The sequence below is a fragment of the Lepidochelys olivacea genome (assembly GCF_965140295.1).
Source record: "Lepidochelys olivacea isolate rLepOli2 genome assembly, chromosome: 1".
Lineage (NCBI taxonomy): Eukaryota > Metazoa > Chordata > Testudines > Cheloniidae > Lepidochelys > Lepidochelys olivacea.
Window position 1 is genome coordinate 292076098 of NC_140411.1, and position 25764 is coordinate 292101861.

General features: G+C 42.4%; 1 protein-coding gene across 3 annotated transcripts in view; it reads right to left on the minus strand.

Annotated features, from left to right (window-relative positions):
- SRGAP1 (SLIT-ROBO Rho GTPase activating protein 1) overlaps positions 1–25764 on the minus strand; it is a 233176-nt gene that overhangs the window by 100900 nt on the left and 106512 nt on the right. For all 3 annotated transcript variants that reach the window (XM_084641787.1, XM_084641786.1, XM_084641788.1), the window contains exons 2-3: positions 19268–19463; positions 9277–9439 (exon numbers count right to left, since the gene is read on the minus strand). In XM_084641787.1, the coding sequence (XP_084497913.1) occupies positions 9277–9439; positions 19268–19463 (359 nt within the window). The remainder of the gene's footprint in view (positions 1–9276; positions 9440–19267; positions 19464–25764) is intronic.

Genomic DNA, 25764 nt, shown 5'->3' on the forward strand with positions numbered 1-25764 from the left:
AGCAAAGACCACAGGCCTTAATACAACCTCATAAGAATGGATTAATAGTGATCTTCTTGTGTTAAACTATAAACACAACTTCTACTAAACCAATTACAGTAATTCCTAATCCAGTTTCAAAGTATATCGATTGTCTTCAAATGGTGTTAATCAATATCACAATAAATGTAAAAAAACCCTACATATTTATTGTTCCTAAATTTATTTGGTACAGTAAATATCAGTGTATCCAGAAACCGTACAAATTAGTGACCTGCACCTGTAAATCGATGGGACGACTCTCATGCTTATAGTTAAACACAGGCATAAACATATGCAAGAGTGGGGCCGAATATAAAACCTATTTTGTACTACTTGACATTGGGGAGGTGGGAATTGTTTTTGGGGAAACAAAGTCTCACACCTAATGTTTAAAACTGCAAGAGAGAAAAAAGATGATTGCCAACAAATTATAAAATCTAAACAATACATGCTTTGCTCTCTCTAATGACACTTTAAACACTAACCAGCACTGGCATATATGCATAATGGTAGCATATTAAGATTTCATTAGATTTATTGTTTACTTTTCATTACCTAACACTTTACTACACACTAATGGCCTGCTCCCACTGACTCAGCACACGTATTCCCATCAGTTTCAATTGGAGCAGCACTGAGCCCAAAATTATTATTATGACTGGTTTTCATTTAAATTTTATAGTTAATTATGCTGAATTTTTCCTGAAATGCTGTTAACACCTATGTGTGGGACATGTTATTTTACCATCAGTGACACTATTCATGGAATATTTCTCTTAAATGAGTCGGCTTGTTATGCTCAGAAAAGATCATATATAAGCCGTTGTAAAAAATACAGCTTTCACCAGCTGTAGTGACTCTCTATAGACAGATAGCTAAACCAAAGTAAAATTGGCCCAGATCTACCAGTTTGCAGTGATTAATTGTTTATCTAGCCTTTAACTGTTAAATGTAATTCCTTTAAATCTTAATGAGAAGAAAATGATGCAGAGATTCTCTATGTGTTTTTATAATTTTCAACTACAGCAGGTAGGTAGTCATAATTCCAGTTAATTACAAGATTATGGAACTTAAATATTTATTGTGCTTGGCTTCCCCAACCTCTTTTACTGTAAATATTGGAGATATGTTCATCTCAGCTCGTTATGATTTCTGCCCAAAGAAATAAAGTTTTTATAAACTATAAATACACAACTCTAGTTAAGAATTTTGTGTATATGTATTAATACAGTTGTTTATTGACACAGCAGCAGCTAGTATCATTGTATAAATGTTCTGTGAGATACTCTTCACATCTGTTGGTTTTTGTTATTTCTTTATTGTTCAATTGAAGCACATCTACCCCATCTGCCTGACAAGATCTGCAAAAACACAGCATTTTAATAGGTTTGAACTCTGCTGTTTGAGGCTCTGTGTTACGGTGATGTTCATTTTGCACATAAAATTGCAATCTGTATTGCTTTTATATGCTGGCAACTAAAAGGCAGAAAAGCTTGAGCACTAAATTGGAAGCATACAGACCATGCAGACTGCGCTAAGGCAGGGAACTCTGGGGCAGCCCGACCATGTGGACTGTCCTGGGACTAGGGACCCCACAGCTTCCAGAATCCTAGGCCAGCTGTCTTCCTGTGCTGTCAGACTCCTGTAGCTTGGTGAGCCAGCTGGCCCAGGAGGCTGGGGGTCTCTGGCCCCAGGGCAGTCCACATAGCAGGGCTGCCCTGGAGCTGCAGAATGCAAGCGCCCTGGCAGCTGCTGACTGAAGTTGATTCTTATCAGTCTCAGCCAGCAGCTGTCGGGTCCAAGGGAGCATACTTCCTTTCAGAAACACCATGTGACAATGTTTCCCAAACATTTTTTTAAAATTTCTAGTTCATGGGAAATTTTTGTAAAATTGGTTGGTTTTGTTCCAAATCAGAATGCAAATTTTACCATATTGAAATTTCCCATGAACAAGAAAACCCAAGTTTCAGCCAGCTCCTCACCTAATACCAGCATTTTTTCTATTTTACAAAATGGTGATACAATTAGTTCAGGGTTCATCCAGCACACAGAACATCAATTATGAACTAGTGGCAGCCAACTTTATAAAGGGCACCCTGACTTTCATATGCAGACAGACTGTAGGGAATGGCAGACATCTTGCTGACTTCAGACCTGTTTCCCTTTTCAACCGAAGTGGCTAGTCAAATTCTGGGGCCCTGGGAACGTACCAGTTGGGAGTAGAAATTGATGGAGTCTGGTATTCTCTCTTATGCAATCTTGTTTATTTACAAGAATGTACAAAGTCCTGCTTCTCCAAATGCAGGAGAAACCAAGAACAAAAGGAGCAATTTGTTAGCTTAGAGCCCCAAGCCTGTTCAGCCAACAAACTCAAAAGTTCTCTCTTTTTTTCCCAACTCACACTGTACTCAAGCTGTGCTTGGCTTTTTTTTTTTTTTTTTTTTTTGTTATTCACTCTTGCCCTGCCCCTCTATCTGAGCTGTCTGTTCCCAGTGTGTGTGTGTTCTCCCACCTACCTCCCCTCCCACACTTGGTCACAATACCCAGTGGAACCCTCTGCCCACCTGGTGCTAGTTTCTGGGCAGATTCTATTAGGACTTGTTTTAGGTATGCCCCCTCTATTTTCTTCAACTATCTTCAGTGAAGGGCACGTTCACACATCAGGGTGAATATGGTTTTAGTTCAATCCATAACAGGTTTTCACCCAGCTCATAACAGACCCATTGACAGTAAAAAGACGACAGTGGCCATTTTGAAGAAGGTAAAATTCAGGAGTTGGCAGTCTTTCATCACGTTTTCATAAGACAGGTAAAAAAACACCTCCCAAAATTGCTAGAATCATGATCGTATAGTGAGAGTAGGCAATACTGAATTAGATTAAACTAACCCAATTTTGACCCTGAAAACCTAGACAGGAAAAAAAAGAGATCAGTTTCATAATCAGGACTTAATACTTTTGGAACAGGATGTCCCCCCCTCCCCACAAGCCTCCCCCCAAATGTGCAAATAAGTTTTCTGATGCTAGATCATCCCTTGACTTTATAAGTATCATTTCCAGAGTTTCCTCTTGAAATACTTCTTTATTTGCACTTTTTAGGCATTTTGGGTCTTAAAGCTTTTTAAAGAGGTCTCCTGAATTTCCCTTCCCTTCTCTGCCTGAGAAAGAACTAAGTATAGAAAAAAAATGCTGCTTTTGACCTCATTGAAAAAGTGGCAGAAACATACAAGATGATACCAGACAAAAAGGAGATAATCTGCAGTGGAATCAGTTCCTGGAAATAACAGTCTGAGGAAAAAAATGATGTTAGTGTGCCTGGAAGACACTGCACTTCCCATAATACACAATTATTCTAGTAACCGTTACTATTTTGTCTAAAGGGAAGCTGCAGCAGAATCTCCACTAATAAATTAAGGCTGTGTGTATACTTAAAAAGCTACAGTGGCACAGCTGTGGCCCTATAGCACTGTATTTCCAGTAGAGACAGGAAAGTGTCAGTACCATTGTACAAGGCACTGGTGAGACCTTATCTGGAACAGTGTGTGCAATTGTGGTCTCCCAAGCTTAAGAAAGATGAATTCAAACTGGAACAGGTACAGAGAAGGGCTACTAGGATGATCTGAGGAATGGAAAACCTGTCTTATGAGAGAAGGCAAAGAGCTTGGCTTGTTAAGCCTAACCAAAAGAAGGCTGAAGAGAGAGATGATTGCTCTCTCTAAATACATCAGAGGAATAAATACAAGGGAGAGAGAGGAGTTAGTTAAGTTAAGCACCAATGTGGACCCAAGAACAAATGGATATAAATTGGCTATCAACAAGTTTAGGCTTGAAATTAGGTGAAGATTTCTAACCATCAGAGGAGTGAAGTTCTGGAACAGTCTTCCAAGGGGAGCAGTGGGGGCAAAAACCTAACTGGTTTCAAGACTGAGTTTGATAAGTTTTTGGAAGGGATGGTATGATGGGACTGCCTACAATGGCATATGGACAATCGGCGAATGCCAGTAGCAAAAATCCCCAATGACTCGACACAGGCCATTAAAAGGGGCAGGCTCTGAGTTACTACAGATAATTCTTTCCCAGGTATCTGCCTGGTGGGTGTTGCCCACATGCTCAGGGTCTAGCTGATTGCCATATTTGAGGTTGGGAAGGAATTTTCCCCTGAGTCAGATTGGTAGAGACCCTGGGGGGGTTTTCACTTTCCTCCGCAACATGGGGCACGGGTCACTTGTAGGTTTAAACTAGTGTAAATGGTGAATTCTCTGTAACTTGAAGTCTTTAAATCACAATTTGAGGACTTCAGTAACTCAGCCAGAGGTTAGGGGTCTATTACAGGAGAGGGTGGATGAAGTTCTGTAACCTGCAATGTGCAGAAGGTCAGACTAGATGATCACGATGATCCCTTTTGACCTTAAAGTTTACGAGCACTTCAGTGTGGATATTCACTACATCAATAGGAGGGGTTCTACCATTGCTATAGGCAATCCACCCCCCTGAAAGGCATTAGCTAGGTCAAGAAGAATTATTCTCTTGACCTAGTGCTGTCTAAACTGGGGGTTAGGTCGGCTTCGCAATGTCTCTCAGGGGTGTGGATTTTTCACACCCCTGAGAGATGTAGCTATAGCAATGTAACTTTTCAGTGTACACCAGACCTAAGACTGAATAAGGAAGGGAGCAAACCTCTGTGGAGAAGGCTTAATTTAAATGTCCCTGTGTATTAGATCTGGATATAGGATAAGCAGGGCTCTTTGGGACCAGGGCTTCTAACATTAAAGGCCCGAGTTCTTATCTTTTGTTATGGATGGATTCTTCTCTTCTGTTGTTTCAACAGATGAGTGTTCAGCTAGTACTGACTTGATTTCTAGGTGTATTTGTTTTTATAGCTTCTCACATAGCATCTTCACATTAGTACACTTCAGGTGGACTGCCACTGGGGCCTGGAGACTAGTCCAGGGACAGCTGCTTGATGTCTCTTGTTATGAAAGAGCAATATAAAGCCTAAACAAACAAGGAAAGACTTCTAGGACATGACGTTCTTAGCTGAAAAAATAGTTCTGTTGTTTTTACAAGGCCCATTTCTTCAAGTTCAAACACAGGCTGTCTCCATGTGATCCTGAATAGTACTGAGTATCATAGAATCAAAGAATATAGGGTTGGAAGGGACCTCAGGAGGTCATCTAGTCCAACCCCTTGCTCAAAGCAGGAGCACTCCCCCAATTTTTGCCCCAGATCCCTAAATGGCCTCCTCAAGGATTGAACTCACAACCCTGGGTTTAGCAGGCCAATGCTCAAACCACTGGGCTATCATCTCATTATAGTAAACAAATCTGCAACATACCATAAGCTATGTACACAACTGAATGTTTCCAAGCCATATATATTGTTTAAAGCTCCTCAAGAGTTTTCCATCTTTTACTTCTCTTGATTTGTTTCTTTCTGTTCTCTAGGACTGTCCTAATTTTTCTCTTGACAAAGAAGCGAGGCTCATGGGCCCAAACACTTCAAGTAATATGCTCTTGTAACTTTGGGCACAAAATGCTATAACTGGGTATCTCTAAAGCATTTAAACTGAAAGATTATAGTTGATAAGGTAAAACTACCTTGAACTTTCTATGATCTAAAAGGACATTAAAATCATGTAATGCCGGATATTGCTGCTGAAAAATGAATAAACGTCAGTGTACCTGAAGCACTAATCGGACCCTACCTGTATGAACTTCTGCTTAGAAAGAAGACATATAAACCAACGGCTGCAGCCTAGACTGAGAAGGCTTTGAAATCAGGGAGCCAGATCGAGGCCTAGAGACAGATTTAATCTAATTATTCCATTCTATTTTCTGTAGGTTTTTTTATGTTTGTCAGTGTCACAGAATTAATTGTGCAACTGTGGTAAAAGCATGAATAAAAGGAGGACTTACTTTAATTAAATTGGGAAGAGATCACATGCTTATTTTCAGTCTCCCTTACCAAACAAAAACATTGGAGGACTTAACAGGAAAATAAGGTGTATTAAGAGTAAACGAAAAGCTGCTGTATGATACAAGTTATTTAGTTAAAGCATGATTTGTTATCAAGATATATCTTTAGATATATGCAGTCTAATTGCTGTGTTTCCTCGTATTAGAAGACAGGCAAGGTGGGTGAGGTAATATCTTTTATTGGACCAACTTCTGTTGGAGAGAGAGACAAGCTTTCAAAAATTGGTCCAATAAAAGACATTACTTCACTCACCTTATCTCTCTAATATCCTGGGACCGACATGGCTACAACTACACGACATGCTTTTATTATAAGTAAGAAGTGCCTCCTATCCAGGGAAGACTTGTGGTTTATATTGCAGAACAAAAAGTCTGCCCCACAGATATTGACTGATACCAGCTATTTCATTTTGGAACTACTGTGTCCATCTTCCTGTGTTCTTCCTACTAAAACCACACACTTTAGTTATACTCAAAAAGAACAGGAGTACTTGTGGCACCTTAGAGACTAACAAATTTATTAGAGCATAAGCTTTTGTGGGCTACAGCGCACTTCATCGGATGCATAGAATGGAACATACAGTAAGTATGTATATATATATACACACACACACACATATACAGAGAAGTTGGAAGTTGCCATACAAACTGTGAGCGGCTAATTAGTTAAGATGAGCTATTATCAGCAGGAGAAAAAAACTTTAGTAATGATAATCAAGATGGCCCATTTACACAGTTGACAAGAAGGTGTGAGGATACTTAACATGGGGAAATAGATTTAATATGTGTAATGACCCAGCCACTCTCAGTCTCTATTCAAACCCAAGTTAATGGTATCTAGTTTGCATATTAATTCGAGCTCAGCAGTTTCTCGTTGGAGTCTGTTTTTGAAGCTTTTCTGTTGCAAAATTGCCACCCTTAAATACTTTACTGTCAATGAGATATGCGCAAGGCCCAATGACTGAAGGTGCAGCAAATACTGCAAGATGTCCTGAACAGAAGCCAGCATCAGCTGAACTCCATGGATCAAGAACCATCCTAAAAACTGCTTCCATTTCACTGAATAGGCCATTCAGGTAGAGGACTTTCTACTGTTGAGTAGGACTTGTTGAACAGCCACCAAACACCGCATTTCCTTCTTATTCAGCCATTATGCAGCCACGCCATGAGATCCAGTGAGCTGAGCATGGGATGCAAGGTGCAACCAGGAGTCTGTCTGAGTAGGTTGGGATGAAGAGGAAAGGGTATGGGAAGCTAAACTGACAGCACAAGGAAGTCAGAAAACCTGCAAACTTAGACTTAGCTGTCCAATTGACAATGTTGTACTTGGACAGCAATACCTTCTGGTTGTCAAACCACATATACAAGGAGGAGGTGGTGTGAATCTTCCTACCCATCAGGTCCATTAATTTAGCATCCTTATTCTTGGGAGTGCATGTAAATCTGCCCTGCCAAGCTCTATTGTTCACCATGGTTATGTCCAAGGAATTTGGGGCTGGATGGGAGTAAAAACCCACAAATCCCTGCACTGGAACAAGGTAGTGATTTTTCCATGTGCTTTGCTACAGGTGGTACCAAAGCCAGCATACTCCAGAGAATCTTAGCAGGCTCTAGGAGTTCACTGTTAATAGGGAGGACACCTCTCCAAGGGCAGACAGCTGCAGGATATCCAACGTGTTCTCCTCCAGGAACTCTCCTTGAATACTCAAGAAAGCAGCCATGCACCGCAAAAGGTTCTGGTGCTTCTTGAAATCCTCTGGTACTGAAGGAGAGGAAGAGCCAAGCACCATAGAATTGTCTTGGGATGAAAATAAAGCTGACAGCAGGGGTGCTGAAAAAGTTCCTGGTACTGAGGAGGTCCCTTGTGCCGAGCCTGGCCTCAGCCCCACTTCCACTGACTGTGTAAGGGTAACATTGAGGTATGATACCAACAGACCCACAGGTTCAGTGGGCCACTCAGCCAACGGAGCTATAAATGATGCAGTACTGGCAAAGTCCTGGACCAAGGGAGAGGCTGGAACACGAAGGGAGAGGAGGTTCATTGCTGCCTAATACACTGTTGATGCAGAAACAGCCAGTGCTGCATCATCCTTGCTGGTACCAGACTCAATGGAAGCCCCAGGGCCGAAACTGGAGTCAATGGTCTCTGACCTCACCGCCTGGTATCAGGGAATTATTGACTGGACCTACACCATTCCACGTGCCGGCATTCACACCGTGCTGATACATGCTTCTTCTGGAGGAGGCAGATGAATCACTATGCAACCTGTACTGGCTTTTTCCTCGGGGCACTCAAGAGGGAATGACTCCTCCATGTGTCTTTGGAGAGGCACCAGTTCCAGAGCACGAAATGGCAGCACTCTCAGAGCCCGAGAGCAACCTCTGATCTGACGAGTACCTCAGTGCCGAAGCAGGCCGAACAGCCTGTTCAAGCAGGTGCGGCTTACACAAAGATTACTCGCCACCTGAATTCGTTTGGTGAACAATCTGCAAATCCAACATTGCTCCTTGATGTGGGCTTCCCCTAAGCACGGTAAGCACCACGTGTGCGTGGATCATTGTTGGGGATTGGTTCCCATATGACGGACAATGTTTAAACCATGCTGAGGGCATCATCAGGGAAATAACTTAAACTAACACTAATATGATACTAACAGTGTAAATTAACTAAATACAACTAGAAAAGTCATTAAGAAATAGAGGGATTGTGAGGTGAAAACCACACAGAGCTCCAACTCCAGCCACTGGTGGTAAGAAGGAACTGAGGGGTGGGGGTTGAGGCAGCAGTGCCTCATATATCCAAAGGAGGAACTATGGCACGAAGCACAAGCGCTGCCCCTTTATGAGTACTGTTAGGCAAAATTATCCGGCTCTGATGAGTTGGGTGCCCACACAGCTAAGTGGAATACACAGCTGCATGTACATGAAGAACCACCATGGCCATACAGCATTTCTACAAATAATCCAACAATATTCTTTTGTCACTTCTAGGTTGAACTGTTTTTTCCTTCCTGCCTGACTTCACAATACACTTTTGAGCAAAGAATGGGGCTTCTTCCTCACCTCCTGAATTTAAAGCAGTTCAGTTCCTGAGGTCACCATCAGATAGTACGTTCCCCACTACATTCGTAGTAAAAATTTTCCCTGTGAAAATTGCCATGAAAAATCAATTAATATGCTAAAGCAGATTATGTTACTAGACTGCTGAATCTTCCCTTAAAATTCTACCTCTTAGACACTTGCCTTTCAATGGTAACTGAAATTCAACATGATATATATTACCTTTTTGAACATTCTGGTGGAATCCTCACTTATCTGCATGAAGCGCATGATAACGTTGTTCAGATAGATATCGCTCAAAGTTGCATGGTCTTTGCTTTCTCTTCTCACTTGGTTTAGGAGTAAGTACCAACAATTCACTGGAGATAAGAGATTCTGGTCTTTCCTAAAGAGTATATATGTTACATAATTAACATATTAGAAACATCTCCTTGCCACACCCATCCTCCATCAGATATACATAAACATGAACCCAACAATTTAAGTTTAATTTAAATTAAACAACAACTGATCTCTGTAAAGAAAGAATGCACATGTATGTGCCAGGATAAATGCTGGAAGTCAAGTTCTGATCCCTTTATCCATGCAAGTAGTCCCACAGAAGTCAACAGGGTTACTCTTGTGAATAAAGTAAACTGGATTTGGACCTAAATCTGTTTCTGAACAGTCAGTCAATCCTTTCTTGGAATATATTTGGTTAGTCAAGCTTTACATAGTATTTTAAGACATGTTTTACAAGCCCCATGAGGCACAAATAGAAAAACTAAATAATTCATATCATTACAACCTATCTGCAAATATCAAAAACTTGACACAAAGTTTGCAGTTGCTCACAGATGGACAATATATAACATTCAGAATCTATACAGGTCATTGCAAAAGAGTTGTACTAATTATTTCTCTTAGCACTGAAAATCTTGCCCAATAAGCATAGTCGAAATACTTTATAAGAAAGAAATCATAGGTGTGCTTGTCTATCAAAATACTGTTCACTGTAATAAATTTAATTGTGACAGTTTTAAAAATGTCCGTAACAGTATGCGTCTCCTAACTCTGATCTGCATTCATAAATTCCATTTGATTACTAATATTCATGTAACATTGTCAATTGCGGTGATATAGTATGAGGGCCGCTGATATGACAGGGCTGTTTTTCAGTAGTTCAGCATCTCTGTGTTTCCATTACAGACTCTTTCCACCCCAGTCTGAGTACTTAAATCACATATAGTTTATGAAACCTTTTATTAAAAATGCCAAAATAAATTACTTAATGACCTAAAAACCACATTCTTGAGATTTCTGGCTCCCCCCAATCCTTAACATCTAGTATAAAATATTAGTTAAAAAAATTCTTGCAAACAGTCCTTGTGGTGGACTCTGATATTTCAGTTTCAGTGTTACCTGCCAAGCCTGAGCAGTAGCAATTTTCTGTAACTTCTCCTTCTGTGCACCAGGAGCATATTAAAACATTGTAGAATATATTTCATAGATTTTAAGGCCAGTAGGGACCATTAGATCACCTAGTTGACATAAAAATTGTGGGAGTGATAAATAGAGGACAACTTACTGATTCAGAGCAATCTGGATGTTTTGGTAAACTGGGCGCAAGCAAACAATGCGTGTTTTAATATTGCTAAATGTAGATGTATACATCCAGGAACAAAGAACGTAGGCCATTCTTATAAGATGGGGGACTCTATCCTGGGAAGCACTGAATTTGAAAAAGATTTTGTGGGCCTGGTGGATAATCAGCTGAATATGAGCTCTCAGTGTGACAAACACGATCACAGGGTGCATAAACCGGGGAATCTCAAGTAGGAGTAGAGAGGTTATTTTATCTATTTGGCACTGGTGCAACAGCAGCTGGAAGACTGTGTCCAGTTCTGGTGCCCACAATTCAAGAAGGATGTTAATAAATTGGAGAGGGTTCAGAGAAACGCCATGAGAATGATTAAAGGATTAGAAAACCTGCCTTACAGTGACAGGCTCAAAGCCCAATCTATTTAGTTTAACAAAGAAATGGTTAAGCGTAACTTGATTACAATTGATAAGTATCTACATGGGGAACAAATATTTAATAATGTGCTCTTCAAATTAGCAGAGAAAGGTATAACATAATCCAGTGTCTGGAAGTTGAAGCTAGACAAATTCAGATTAGAAATAAGGCATACATTTTAAACCACTGGAACAATTTACCAAGGATCGTAGTAGATTCTTCATCACCAACAAAAGACGGTTACCTACCTTTTGTAACTGTTGTTCTTCGAGATGTGTTGCTCATGTCCATTCCAATAGGTGTGTGCACGTGCTGCGTGCATGATCAGCTGAAGTTTTTTACCCTAGTGGTACCCGTTGGGTCAGCTGTGAAGCCCCCTGGAGTGGCGCCTTTATGACATTGTATATACGTCCCTGTTGACCCGCCACTTGTCAGATCCTTCTTGCCGGAATACTCCAACAGAGGGGAGGAGGGCGGGATTTGGAATGGACATGGAACAACACATCTCGAAGAACAGTTATGAAAAGTGGGTAACCATCTTTTCTTCTTCGAGTGATTGCTCATGTTCATTCCAATAGGTGACTCCCTGTCTGTTTATATAGAACATCGCTGTGGTTTTGTCCATCAGTACTGATTCACATTTGCCCTGAAGATGGGCCCGGAACGTCTGGCAAGCCAGGTGAACCGCTCTCAGCTCCCTGATGTTGATATGAGGCCACAGTTCTGTTTGTGACCACATGCTTTGAGTTTGATACTGCCCAGGTGCATTCCCCAGCCCGCCTCTGATGCGTCCGTGACAAGCGACAGTGAAGGCTGAGGTTTGGCGAAGGCGCACAGATCACCTGAGGTTATAGCCACCAGCTGAGGGATTCAAGAAGCTTGGGCAGAAGGGTAACCAGTCTATCCAGAGAGTCCCGGCTGGGTCTGTATATCCTCCCCAACCAAGCCTGGAGCGGGCGAAGGCGCAACCTGCACTACATATGTGCAGGCTGCCATATGCCCTAGAGGCTTCATGCAGTTTCTGGCCATGGTAGTTGGGAATCGGTGGAGGCTGATGATGATGCCCTTGATGCTTTGGAACCGGGACACCTTTTGACTGAAGAGGTCCAGCTTCTTAGGGACGGGCCTCAGCTGCCCCCGCTGCTCTTTGTGGTTTGGTGCGTCCACTACCAAGGTCCTGGGTTGGGGAGGGTGAAGAGGTGCTCATACCCCTTCTGAGGGACAAAGTAACGCCTCTCTACTCCCCTGGCCGTTGGTGGTATAGAAGCTGGGGTTTGCCAGAGTACCTTCATGGCATTCTGAATGGTTTTTATAAGAGGCAGTGCCACCTTGGAGGAACCCTTTGGGGTGAGTATGTCCACCATTGGGTCCAAGTCTTCCACCACTTCCTCTGTCATCATGTTGAGGTTCTAGGTCACCCTCCTAAGGGGGTCCTGGTGTGCTTTCATGTCCATCGCTGGAAGGGACGTGGTAGTGCCCGCCACTGCCTTGCCCAGCGAGGAAGAAGAAGAGGCGTGAGGTGGGACGGGGTCTTCCTGGTGACTTGCTCAGGGACACCCATCATCGCTGCTACTGGTAGTACAGGAAGTGCCGGCGTAGGTGTCCCTGACCATGCGCTTGATGCAGGAGGCCCAATGTCTGAACCTTGTGGTGGACTGATCAGGGGCAACAGATGTCGCAAAAGGAGGGGCACGGGCAATGGAGACCACCGATGCTGCTCTGGAACCATGCCCTGGGCCCTGGCGGTAGGCCCAAGGTGTCCAAAAGGACCATTGTACTGTTCCCTGCCACTGAGGAGGCCAGGACACCATCAGTACCGAGTGTTCCTCCACCCTACGGTGCCGAGACCAGTGCCAGGATCTCAACTGGTATCAGCTGCGTCGGGACACGTACAACTCTACATAGGTGAGAGGTTTTACACAGGAGTGGATGGGTGAAATTCTGTGGCCTGCGTTGTGCAGGAGGTCAGACTATATGATCATAACGGTCCCTTCTGACCTTAGTATCTATGAACTCTGCCTCTGACTCCGATGAATAGTCCGAGCCTGACCAGGGAGGGGTAGATCCTGACAGTGCCAGGACGTGGTACTGCAGCAATGGGGAATGACACCGCATCATGGTGGGCTTGCCCCGGTGCCAGATAGGAGGTGCTGCCATCGGTGCCACCGACAGAGCCGCAGAAGGTGTCAGAAGCGGTGCAGCAGCCGGGGCTTGCGCCGCCTGCACCTGAGCCAGTGCACGGGAATAGCAGGTGGGGGACTTTGCTGTCATGGCAATTAAATCCTTGCGCAGCCTCGAAAGTGTCCGGTGTAGAGGGGAGGTCTACGTCCTCCTCCAACAATTCCTGGACCAGAGAGTCCACCAGCACCGGACTTGACGGACCTCCCCTTGAGGCTGGAGTTGACAGTGCTGGGACCAACAAACCAGCCTTCTGGTGTCCCAACGTGGGATGCACCCTGCTGGAGTCCTGTTCGCTCTTCTTGTGGAAGAGCGGCCCCGTTCCGCCGCCTTCTTCTTATGTGGCACCGGGGATTGTGATCAGTGCCGCACCGATGAGCCAGCCTTCCACGCAGGGAAACTGTGCTGATGTTCCTTATGTGAGCCCTTCCTCGGTGTCAAGGTGTCCCGCACCAAGGCCGGTGCGCTGTGCCCTGAGGTTGCCTGTGCCGGCTCTTCAGCTGGTTGTGGCCGGAGAGCGGACTCCATCAAGAGGAGCTTGAGGTGATCGTCTCTCTCCCTCTTAGTGCTGGGCTTGAAGCCTCTACAGATGGTGCACTTGTCCTACAAATGACCGTCTTCCAGGCACTTCAGACAAGTGGCGTGCAGATCCCCTCTGGGCACAGGCTTACCACATCTATCGCACAGCTTGAACCCTTGGGGCTGCAGCATGCCCCAGCAACGAGGAAAAAATATAGGGGGGGAACCCCCCAAATGAAACATACTAATGAACTAACTAACTGACTGACTAAGATAGTGAAGGATAACAACTAGGAAGCACTTGCTAAAGCAAGAGACCAGTTGCTCCAATGACAGTCACTGATGGTAAGAAGGAATTGAGCAAGCAGGGGGTCGACAGGGACCTAAATACACCGCCATAAAGACACCACTCCAGTGGGCTCCACAGCTGACCCGACGGGTACCGCTAGGGTAAAAAACTTCCGACTATCGTGCATGCACACACACCTATTGGAATGGATATGAGCAATCACTCAAAGAAGAATTGTTAAATCAAGAGAGGATTTTTTTTTAAAGCTATGCTTTACGAATTATTTTGGGACAGTTCCATGGCCAGTGTTATACAGAAGGTCAGGCTAGATGATCACAATGGTCCCTTCTGGCCTTGGAATCTATAGCCGCATAGCCTTAAAGGCTGGAAGGGACCTCCTGCACAGTGCAGACCACAGAACCTCACCCACCCACTCCTGTAATAGACCCATAACCTCTGGCTGAGTTACTGAAGTCCTCAAATCATAGTTTAAAGACTTCAAGTTACAGAGAATCCACCTTTACACTAATGTAAACTTGCAAGTGACCTGTGCCTCATGCTGCATAGGAAGGCGAATCTCCCCACCCCCCAGGGTCTCTGCCAATCTGAACTGGGGGGAAAATTCCTTCCCAACCCCAAATATGGCGATCAGTTAGACCTTGAGCATATGGGCAAGACCCACAAACCAGATACCTGGGAAAGAATTCTCTGTAGTAACTCAGAGCCCTCCCCATCTAGTGTTTGAGTCTCTTGCCATTGGGGATATTTGCCATTATGAATCTATTCTAACCTCCTGTACAACACAGGCTATAGAATTTCATCGAATGATCTCTGAACTGCGTGCAACAATTTTTGTTTGAATAAAGCATATCTTCCAGAAAGGCATCCAGTCTTTATCTGAAGACTTCAAGAAATGGAAAATCCACCACTTTCCTTGGTAGTTACTGTCAAAGTGCATATAGTGTTAATCTATGAATGGTTTATGTGTAACTGTGTTCTATTCCATAGGGGATGGTTACCACAGCTCCTTCAGGAACTAAAAACAGTGGAGGGTGACTAAGGCAAGTCACTGAGACTAAACTACTCTAGAGAGGTACCACTCCCACCCCACAGTGGTTTTCATATACTGCTTCAAGCTGGCTTTTCCAGAGACAAGACGACAAAGAAAGGGCTTTTGGTATAAAAGGAAGAGATTGAACTGACACTGACTTCTTTCTGATCCAGCAAATGGACAGGACCTTCTGTCCAAGGGGAGCTCCAACCCTTGCCAATGGGTTGGAAAAACTTTGATCTAATAGGACCCCATAAGACTGGTGAGTGACTCCTGGCATACTTTGTGTGTTTAAATCTTTTTTTTTTTTAAGTAGATTTTCTCTGTAATGTTTTTACCTTAAGAATAAAGGTGCTTGCTTAGAAAGAGCTGTGGGGTAAGTTGTAACTGGTGACATTATACTGTTGTTCATAACCCTCAGGGAGAAAGCAAAGCACAGGCATTTGGCCATTAGGCAAACTGGCTTGCTGGGGATATCACAGTGTAAGCTCAAGAAGGTGTACTGAGCTTCTTGGCTTGATGCAGAAATTACTACCACACTGAAATCTTATGGCCTGTATTATGATGGAGCTCCTACTAGATTATCATTGTGGTCCCTAGCTTTAAAATATATGCGTGAAATTCTGTCTCCACTGACATTCAATGGAAGTGTTGCCATTTACTTCAGTGGAACCAGGATTTTATCTTATGAATCTAGAATATTCAGGCTATCCCATTTCTAGTTGCAAAGAAAACTTTCCTGACATGAACCAAATGCAACTGATAAAGTGCCGTGTATGAGAGTCTGCAAACAGTTCTGAGTGTGATGAACTGCCCCATTCATCTCAATGGAGTGTTAACTAGGAAACCATCTAGAGAACAATTTATAAGTCAGGCTGCTGTCAAGGGTTGCTGGAGGAGGGTAGGAGGAGTTCTAGTTACCCCATAACTTTTAATTTTGGTGCTTCCCAAGCGCAGAAGGGAAAGAAGTTACATGCAAAAGCCTCAACTGGCACTACCCAGTTGTAAAACCTCCAGCTTTGTCCTTGACAAATTTATATAACAAAAGTTGTTTTTGTCACTACAAAAGTATGTGGCATATTGAAGATATGGGGACAATATAAAGTAAATACTATTTATTACAATATTAACACCAGGATTCCTGTACTAATTATATTATTCATTTTCATATTTATTCACTAAACACCACCACTTAGTTTGCTTGAAGCTACCACAATATTTTCAGTTTGATGCAGAAGTTGGTATTGCAAAAATCAGAGGCCCTCCCATGCAGGATTTAGGTCTGAGTTGCCAAAGAGTACACAGAATCCTCATGTATAGTTGACAATGTAGGTGAACTACATTAAATTCACTTACAAAGATCTTCAGCCAGATAGTTTAAAAATATCCTGCTAATTCATATATTTTAAAGTCAGAAGTGACCACTATATTCATCTAGTTTGTTCTTCTGCAGAACACAGACCACAGAACCTCACCCTGTAATTCCTTCGTCAAAATCATAATTTCTCGTTGAGCTACAGCATGTCTTTTAGGAAGACATCCAATCCTGATTTAAAGATAAAATGCCAATCCCCAAGAATGCAAAAATCATGATCCCAAAAAGATGTGGCACTGCTTTACAAGTAATGATATTTTTTAAAAGAGTCTTTTTATTTGCCTTTTGGTGTTTGAATGTTTAGATTCAAGTTTTCCTCTACAACCATGAGTGCTAGAAACAGAGGCCTGGTCTATATTTAAAACTTTTGCTGGCATAGTTATATTGGTTACAGTGTCAAGAACAATCACACCTATAGCAGACATTTCTGTGCTGGTAAAAGCCCTAGTGTAGTAGTGTTGCCAACTGTCTAATCCCACAAACCCAAACACCCTTGCCCCGCCCCCGCTCACTCCATCCCTCCTCCCTCCCCCACCTTCACTCAATTTCACCGGGTTGGGGCAGGGAGTTGGTGTGTGGGAGGGGGTGTGGGGTCTGGGCTAGGGGGTTTGGAGTGTGGGAGGAGGGTCTGGGCTAAGCCTGGGGAAGAGGATTGGGGTGCAGGAGGGAGTTTGGGTGAGAGGGGGGCTCAGGGCTGGAGGTTGGGAGGTGATGCAGGCTCTGTGAGGGAGTCTGGGTGTGGGAGGGAGGGAGTGAGGAGATGGGCCGGGGGTTAGGGTGCAGGAGAGGTTGAGGTGTGGCGGGGTGCGGGCTCTGGGAGGGAGTTTGGTTGCGGGAGGGGGTGAGGGGTGCGGGCTCCGGCCAGGCAGCACTTACCTCGGGCGGCTCCTGGAAGTGACTGGCATGTCTGGCTCCTAGGCTCAGGGGCGGTCAGGCGGCTGTGCACGCTGCCCTTACCTGCAGGCGCACCCCCACCCCCCAGCTCCCACTGGCCACGGTTCCTGGTCAAAGGGAGCTGTGGAGTCGGCGCTCGGGGCGGGGTCAGTGCACAAGGACCTCCGAGCCACCTCTCCACTTAAGAGCTAGAGGGACGTGCTGGCTGCTTCCGGGGACTGCACAGAGCCAGGGCAGGTAGGGAGCCTGCCTTAGCCCTGCTGCATCACCCCCACCGACTGGACTTCTAGCACCCTATTAAAATCTCCTGGATTGGTTTCAGTAGCCCATGGGAGATCAATACCGATTCTGGGAGACCCCCGGTCAATCCGGGAAGGTTGGCAACCCTAGTTGCCACCCAGACAGACTGGTTTTTGGCTTCTGTGTCTGGGTGCCATTTAGTGTTGCCAGGTGCCCATTTTCGACCGGAAAGTCTGGTTGAAAAGGGGACCCAGCAACCCTAAATGGCAGATGAATCAAAAGTCCGGTTACTGTTGGGCAGGGAGAGGTGCTGGCTCATTAATCTGTCCCAGCCCATGCTCAGCTGGGGCTGCCTTCTATCTGCAGGCAGGCTTCTTGAGACGATCCGCCAAGCAACAGGGGGGAAGAGGAGTGTACAATGGGGTGGGGCCTTGGGGAAAGAGGCAGAGAAGAGGGTGGGGCCTTGGGGTGAAGAGGCAGATCAGGGGGTGTGGCCTCAGGGGTCCACTTATCAGCAACCCTATAGTGTAGATACAGTTATATTGGGGGGAAAAGTCCTTTTGCAGGCATAGCTTATTTTGTTTGGGGAAACTGGAAGAAACTTTACTGCAAAAGAACCCTTTTGCTGGTCTACACGGCTTCTACACTAGGAGACTTTGCCAGTATAACTATACCAACAAATCCTTTCTAGAGTAGACAGGGCCTGGCATTTTTTTTTCTTTTTCTTGCTGCAATTCATAAATAATCACATGCTTCAAGGGATATAATTGCAAGCACTGCAACAATGAATTAGAGAATCTACCACATCCCTTGATAAGTAGTTTCAGGCCTTGTCCCTCACTGTTAAGAATTTGCTCCTTATTTTCAGTGTGAATTGATCTAGAATCAGCTTTCAGCCATTGGCTGTTATGCATTGTCTTTGATCATTCACCAATATTCTGATTAATTGCAAAATGGTTTGAATGAGCTAATTTGGTTTTATATATACATGTAATAAACAAAATTAATATATTCATGAATTATTGAACCAGCTCTGTAAGTTGGGCAAATATATAGACGAGAATATTTCAACAAATAATTTTTATGAAATATTTTGCAAAACGTACCAAATAAATTTGACAAATAGTATCTGACCAGCTCTGCAGTGCACAAAAGTTACTGTAGTCTGTGCACATTCATATACAACCATTTGCCATGTATGAAATATGACTCTTCCTTGTTTCTAAGGATAGCAGCAAAGTCCATATGTAAAAATACATACATACATACATACAAGTTTCCCTCCACTTCTGTCCTTTTTTACCTCTTCCTAGCTCTTCTTGGAAGGCTGATCAGCCTTTATTATGAGACTGTCAAATTCTGAAAACTACATTACAACAATCAGCACACAGTTTTGCATATCCAATGCTGTGCATCTCTTCCAGCTGTGTATTACATTTTGTTTTCCCACCAAGTTCTTTTCACACGATAATATTTGTGCAATTTAAATTTCAAGAGATTGTATCAGTCTGCCATGAACAGTCACTAATTTAACAGTACCACAAGTTAGTGGGACCAAATGCAAGAGAGATGACTGATTACACAGTATTTGGACCTTTGACAAAATAAATAACCTAAACCACTTCTAACACTGGAAAGTGAATTGAGTTTGAGTATGAGAACCTCTCTTACTTGTACTGTTGATGGTCCTTTGTACTTCTTGTTTTTGCCATGAACCTTTCTGCTAATTTTTCTAGATTGCGGGAATATTCTGTCTCTATTTCTGCTTTCTTGCGGAAAAAATCCTGCAGGTCCTGAAGAAGCTGCACCCTCATTTCAGTTTGCTGCTCCAGACATTTCTGCTGCTCTATCAGTTGAGCTCGAATCTCTAAAGGAAACACACACAACTGAAGTCAGTGAAAATAGGAAAGAAAAAAATAGCACAAAAATAATATTTGCTGCACATTCTGAATAAAGCACACAAATAAGAGGAAAAAATACAATCTGAAGTTATATACATGTAAAAGTTATATGGCGCAAGTAACCTATCAATAAAATCCACACAGTTATCTACTACTTTCAACAAAAGAGTGGTCACCAACAGTCACCACACAACTCTTGAGTTTTCACATTTGCTTCTTATTCTTAATATAGGTGGAAATTACTATATCACAAGTATACTGATCGCTGGCAAGTGTTGCATTTGTAGCTATGACAGTAGAACAAACAGGTGTTTCTGACAGTCAAAATGCATCACAGATGTGCATAGGGTCCTTGAGACTCCGGTACACTTAAACAAAATCAAATAAAAAAAAAACAACACCTCCCTATAATATTTATCCAGAATGGCAAGAGAAAAGATCAGCTTTCCTTTCAGATTTGTGGCCACCATTGGCACTTGAAAATAGCATCTGGTAATGTTTATTTAGTGTTTATATTTCTGTAGTGTAAAAATACATCGTTCTCAAGTTATAGGAATACCTATACTAAAAATACCCTTCTGTTTCTTTTAAAAGACATTCACTTAATAGGAAAATGCCCAGAGCAAAAATTATGATTTCATTCATAACATTTATATTCTTTTTTTGTCACTGTCCCATTCAAATCCAGGCTAAAAAATGCATAGTGCAATGAAAAGAGGAAACATTTTGTAATCATTTAGAAATATGTTAACAATACTGAAAACTACAAATGTAACAATATGATCAGCCTGAGTCAACATCTATTGAAGTAAAAAAAGCAAGACTCTCTTGGATGTTAAAAAGGAGCTCAACTGGTTCCTAATTATGTGACCATTTAATAGGTAAACTGACTTTAGAAAATCTTAAATGTATTAGAGACCCATGTACAGTTTGCTCAACATTTGTAACAGAGGAGCATTACAAAACCAATATTGTACCTATGATACTGGGTGCTATAAACTAATACTACTAAAACAACAATAATGTCACAAAGTCTTATTGTATCTATTATTTGCATCCATATTGTTCTTAGAAATACAGGTGAAGGGAAAGATGTAATCTGAAATACCACTTAAATTGGAATTCAAAAATGTATGCTAAAGTGACTAGTGTTAGCACAGAAAATCATTGAGTCAGTAGTTGTTCAAGGAGGGAGATATCCCAAAGGTCTCTCCCAAATCTACTTTGAGCCACCAGCTATTGTGTTAATCATTAATGAGAGCATCCGTTTCTATAGTCTGGGAGGTGAACCAAAAAATCATGTATTTGGTTTTCATTTCACTTCAACTCAAGTCACTGGAAAAGAACTATGCCTCCAGCAAGGATGAGCCACTGTAAGACAACACTATCAATGGCATATATATGCAAAGAGGAGAAAACACATTGGAGCTGGAAGGTTAACAACAGAAATAGAAAAGAGAAACCCAAGAATAGATCCTTGATGTGCCCACTATTTTTAATGCCTTTTGACTCTAATGGAAATGTTCTGAACACTATTCCTTAAGTAACTCGCAAACCGTAGTATGAATTTACCGCTAAGCCCAAAAGTTTCGTTTTTGGAGTAGTAATTTTGACTGACTAAATCCAATTCCTTAGACAGGCCTGTGTAAATAGTCACTCTAAGAGAGACATCACTAGTAACTTTAAGCTGGACTTGTTTTTCAAATAACTATATCCTAACTATACTGAACGTCAGTGGATCTTGCCACTACACTTTCCCCTCTTTGAGCAGGTCTTCTCCACAGCAACATGGAAGAGAAAAATATTTAAGAAATAAGAAAATGTGAGTGGAAAATCTACAAAAATGGCTAAGATCATTGGGAGTAGGTGTAATATCTAAAAATACTTTAAACTAACCTTTTAAAACTGACTAAATTTCTATCTGACAGCATTTCCTTAAAGCTTTTAAATACTTTAAAACAGAGAATGATATTTGAAAGATGGATACAGCTCCAGGTTGCACAGACGCAGTAAGATGTAGTGATTATTAAAGCTGGTTGCTTATCTAGAAAGTCACAGATTCCATTGCTTTGTGCACCACAATTTCCAACTTCTCAGCACCTCTCCTGGGAGGAAGAATCTGCTTTTGTGGGCGGCTCCAGCAGGGGGGGGCTCTCAGCTGCCAGGTGAAGATGTTGCTATATTCTTACCCCCTGCAGGGGATCTAAGGAGGGCTCCACTACTGCAGACTAGTCCCTTGCAAGAGGATCAAGATCTGTTCCACCAGACTTTAAAGTAGCAATTCTCTTTCTAGCTTTATCCTTCTCTTCAGCTCCTGATACTTTCTTTGCCTCATTTCCCGCCCCCCACCTCCCAACACAATATGTGCAGTGACATTTTGGTGGGTGGGAGAAGGGGAAAGAAGAGAAAGTTGTGACTTTCATTTTTTGTCATAATAAGGCTGTGATTTAAAAACATTTTTTTTATAACAGACAACCAACCTTAGTAATTGTTTATCAGCGGTAAATACCCAAGGACTACTAATAACTATGGGCTTTGCATTAATCAGTATTATGGAAAACTCCACCAAGACACCAGGATCCTCTTCAACCACTCAGCGTAAATCAACTCCCTAGTTCCACAAAGAGCTGTAAGAAGTATTACTATGCTTCATTTAATCTAAAAGCTGGACATGCAAGATTGTGAAAGGCTACATAATTAAAGCCTAGAGACCAAAGCTCTCTAATTAATACATGAACAGGTACAGTATAGCTATCAGAAAGGCAAAGGTTGGTATCCCTCCCCCACCAGGACACTAATTCTGACATGGAAGAGCCACCTGTATGAGTTAGGGTGGAATTCAGTTTCTCCGTCCATTCAATCAATGACTTTTCTGCTAAAGGATAGTTGCAATCCTACTCTGCTGTATAGCACTGCGGATATTAGAGAGTTGCCGTCTTTCACGCCAGAGGTGTTTGCATTTCACTTGTGGATGAAGTGATTTCTTCTCTCACTGTGTACAACAATATTGAGTTGTAGTCACCACCTTTTTGGAAAAGAACTGGGTTTAAAAGAGAATCTGAGTCAATGCTGTTATTCCTGAAGCAGCTAGGGGGGTTTGGTAATCACTGAATTAAACTAGACAACAGTTCGACTCAGTGGCTTGAGGAACTAAACCCAATCGCAATTTATGGTATCCAGCTCTCCTGCATAAGACAATACAGGACTACAACTAAGTTAACATGCAACTCCACTTTTATATTCTCGTATATATCCTGGTCTTATATGACGTTTACAGAAAACATTAGGGGATTGTACAAAGTTAATTATAATATACACAGGCTGACTGAAGTATTAAATAATGTACTGGAAAGAAAAAACAGAAGTATACTGGAATATGTGTTGATTAATCACACACACCCAGTTCAAAGTGAATGGCAGCCACCAATGTTTCCCTTTCTTCTGCTGCAGTTACATTATAATCAGACCTACATCCCAGCAGTTTTAACCTGATCCCTACTGCATTACATTAAAATGGCCCTTAACATGGTTTTACCTTCCAAAGATTTCCTCCCTCCTCAAGCATTATTGTTGAATTAGATCATGGATTTTTCCTAGTCTCAGAAAACGCTAGCATGAGAAGACATGAAAAAGCCCTATTGCTACTGAATTTTCACAACACTAATTTCTCACTTTCCATGCAGAAAAAATTCAAAGCCTTTACCGCCTCAGTTATAAGAAGTTCTTTATATTGATTTCTTTCAAAAGTTTCCCCAACACACAAATTATCTATTAATTTAGAAAGAGAGGTAGCATCTCAGATAATCAAGAGGCTCTTAAAGTCAAAAACTAACATTTTAAAAACTTTACGCCAAAATTAAGTGACAGCCAGCTCAAATAAAAGAGCACGACATAATGGCAGTGTAGCAAGTAGGAAGCCACTTTCTGCACTAGCTGTCATTTCTAAATTATTTTAAGGTGCAGTCGCATATAGAGCACACTGCAGTCTCCCTGCATCAAGGCAACAAAGGCCTGGAGAAGTGTCTGTATTGGGGGGAGGGAATCCCAACTTTGGGCAACGGCCATTCCTTGTAGGTCCAGAAGCAGCTGGGATTACAAGACAACTCCCAGGCTGCTAAACAGAATAACAATCAGTAAATACTGTGATAAAGGGCACAGATATACGGTGAAATGCTGGCCCCATTGACATCTCTCAGCCATTTCTTTTGGTGGTTGTCTGTGCCCTATGAGCTACACCCCAGTGTCCTCGGGTCGAATTTTCAGTTCCTAGCTTTCACTCGTGTCCCAGTCTCCATCAGGCAATGTGTAAGATATTCAAGCACTGCAGGCGAATAATATTTTTAACACTTACACTTACCCGTACACCATATTTCACTGCCTTGTGTAAAAGCAGAATTGTAGAAACTGCACTACTGTGCTGACTTGAGCGGCTACAACAAATGCCAAGTCATGTTACCTCATAACTACATAGCATTGCAGTAGTACGTAGCATGCTACAGTAACTGTGTCATATCAATAATAGACCCCTACTCAAAATGTTTACAATCTAAAAGCATGAGTAGGTACAATGCACTGCTATGCAATACAGAATGATTAAAATAGCTATGTGTCAGCAAGGAATCAGATCGGTCATCCCAGCTTTCACATACACTGGCATTTCAGGCCTAATCAGATACCCCCTCAGAAGTCAATGGAAAACTCCCATTAACCTCAATGGGTGTTGAACTGGGCATGCTAGGCATATGCAATACTAGTTAAATTTAAAAAAAAAATACATAATTCCATCGTAACTACTCCCCTTTTTAGTGAATCTAACTTTTGTATTTGCCCAAAAACTCTTACATTCTTTGTTGTTTGTTAATTTAGTGCTCATGAGGAATGCCCAAATGGCAACAATCCAGACTCCTTCCCCCCCTGTTTTGGCAAAGCAGCTACAGCAGTGGCAGGCCCACATGCAGTCTCAATCCTGTCTGAGAGAGTTACATATTTAAGTAATGATTAAAATACATAAATGCATTAATACATTTACACAGTTACTGGATAACAACACTGACAGGATTAGCTAACAATCCTCCCCACCACACACACAAGTAGTCGATTAGGACTACTTGAGAATATAGATGGGTATTGACTGTTTTTGCAGATCCGCTTGTCTCAACAAAACAAAAGTCTCAGTGACTGTGCTAAGAGCTTATATTCCAGGAGTGTTACAATACAGCTCCAATCCAGCTACCATACTTTTCTTGAATTGATGGCCTTCTTATTGATTTATACACCAGATCCTGTTTACCTAGAGTAAGAGCCATTTAATTATTTCAGCTTAGATATTATCTGGTAAATAACACACATTCCTATTTAAAACAGATGGCAGAAAATTACTTATCTTGCAATTCTGCTTCTCTGAAGATATGGTCTTGCAAGATTCTCATTCCTGGGTCCTAGTTGCTTAGCGCAAGACTGGCAAAAGCTCGAGTTGGCTAAGACCACTGGGTTACTCGGTGCCATCATTGTCTGCATCAGTACAGATCCAACCTCCACTCCCCCATAAGCCCAGGCAGGCAGCTTCATGAATTAAGTGCCCGACATTATCACTAGCTAGGCCAAGCATTAGCTTCTCATCACCTGGGGCCTTGCTGCTTCAAAGTGGTACTTAGCATCAGCTCACTGGATGATGTAGGGAAATATATGAGAAAGGGCCAGAAGCTACTCAATGCACCTTGGATGAAGTCCCTAACACATGGCAGTATATCAGTGCCTCTGAGTCCTCCCCTCCTACATTCATGTCTTCAGAGAGGAAGGTGGTGATTCGGGGTAACAGTATTACATTTGACATTCTGGTCCAGTCACTCTTGGTCCTCTAAGTGGCTGCTATGAAGCCCACATCACTGACCTCGAGGCACTGAACCGCTTTTCTTTCTCAGACCATTGTCTCTCATACAATCAAAGCATTTGAATGGCAACTCTGGAGAGCTGTATTTATAGGTGGCAGGAGGATGCTGTGCCACAACTGGAAGGGGCCTGGCTCATGTTCTACTCCAGGCTACCGCTATCTTCATGGCCAAAAAACCTTAAGAGCTTGTGAGTTCCAACATACTCATTGTTGAAGAAAGATCCAGGAATGAGAATCATGCAGCTATGACACTTTTGGAAAAACACATGTAAACAGTTCACTAGCACATTCCCCAGTGAGAACTTTCTACAACAGACTAGTAAAAATTGTAATCATGTGAGTCTGTAAACAATGTAATCGAGGAGTCTAAAGCCAGA